The 1736-nt window shown below is 33.3% G+C and overlaps 1 protein-coding gene across 1 annotated transcript in view; it reads right to left on the bottom strand.

Moving 5' to 3' along the window:
* LOC105624975 (paired amphipathic helix protein Sin3b) overlaps nucleotides 1-963 on the bottom strand; it is a 15500-nt gene extending 14537 nt beyond the window's left edge. Inside the window, 3 exon segments of the mRNA XM_012206318.1 lie at nucleotides 121-273; nucleotides 430-609; nucleotides 700-963. Of these exon segments, the coding sequence (XP_012061708.1) occupies nucleotides 121-273; nucleotides 430-609; nucleotides 700-963 (597 nt within the window).
* Nucleotides 964-1736: the final 773 nt, after the last annotated feature.

Here is a 1736-nt window from a genome sequence, read left to right as displayed (position 1 = left end):
ACACACACACACACACACACATACACACACACACACACACACACACACACTTTCACGTTTGAACTCTTATTTAATTAATATTTAATATATATTTAATATATTTAATTCTTTGTCGCTTACCTGTGGTTGATCACTAAATTTATATTTTACTTGATCCAGATAAGATAAAGCATCTTCTACTTTTAATCTCTGGAATTGTTGAGATCCACTTCCTCCTCCCAGATTAGAGCCAGGTGGAGTGGAAGCCAAAGGTGTTACATTACCAGAATGTACCTATAGTGACAATAGCTGTTATTTACAAACTTGTGACGATTGTCTAAGTGCACAATAGGCGTTAATGTTTGTATTTCGTACTTTTGTTTGCGTGTGCATACATGCGTGTGTACATGCTGTGTGGTAAAAAAAAATAAAAAAAAAGATGATGCACACCTTATGCCTTATTGTCGATTGCTGTTGCGCATGGAGTTGATTTTGTGATCCTGATGTAGGTTGTTGGGAAGCCATTGTGTGACTATTACCACCACCTATTCCACTATGCAAACCACCACCAGTATTTATGCTGCTACTACTACACGTGGAGCCAAGTCCTCCCGCGGAGCCACTCGCCTGCTGCATATAAAACATTTATTAAGTATTATTATTTATCTTCATCATCATCATCCTCACACTTGCAGATATGAAATCGCAACGGGAATTTACCTTGATAGGAGATGGTGCTGCGGTTGGTACAACAATCGCTCCAGTATATTGTTGTTGAGCTTGGGCAGTGCCAAACTGTATACTTCCTGGCATTTCTTTTGACGCAACAGATCGAACTGCTTGACCAGGTACAACAACACCTATTCCACTGCTAGTGTGGTAATCTAAACTGCCTCCTCCACCACCTAAGCCACTTGCTGCACTCACCGATGAGTGTTTTGTTGGTGCTGATGCTATATCGTCCAGTCCGCGAACACGTTTCATTGTAAATCACATTGGAGCTGCTGAAAAGAAAATAATTCCAAAAGAGATTTATTTCTTCTTCGTTTTGCAATTTAACTTATAAATCACTATCGAGAGCATTACATTCTCAGTGAATACAGTTCAGTTTATTTATAGAATTTATGTGACATATAGTAAATTTTCTATTAGATGGTAGATTTTCTGAAATTTTTTTAAATTAGATTACTTCAGAATTTGAAAATGACAAGGTCAACATAATGTAGAGCTTAACAAAAATGATAATGATAAGTAACATAAAAAATATATATGTACAACATACACACACACAAAATACACAGGCTTGTTTCTCTGTACACATGATGCACATCATACGTGCAACGAAATGCACCCATACATACTTATATATCCTATATATATATATGTATATATATATATATATATATATATATCTGCGTATTTGCATTTTGTATATATACAGCAATGTATTATTAATATCACTTATACATCAAAGCTTATCGATTTCAAGACAATCCTGAAAAGTTTAAAGCTAATGATTATATTTAGAAAAGATTAATTTAGATTCAAATTTATATCTCTCACAAATCACACGATTAATTTTGTGAATTATAAATAAACAAAGCGATATCTCTGAATATATCTCTGAATACTGCACATTAAAGCACATTTGTATTTATGTAAATATAGGATATAAACAGTATATTACACATTAGTAATTTTCAAAACACATACTTCAACTATAGGCATATATATATATATATATATATATATATATA

The sequence above is a fragment of the Atta cephalotes genome (genome assembly GCF_000143395.1).
Source record: "Atta cephalotes unplaced genomic scaffold scaffold00097, whole genome shotgun sequence".
NCBI lineage: Eukaryota > Metazoa > Arthropoda > Insecta > Hymenoptera > Formicidae > Atta > Atta cephalotes.
This window is presented reverse-complemented; position numbering and strand designations above follow the sequence as displayed.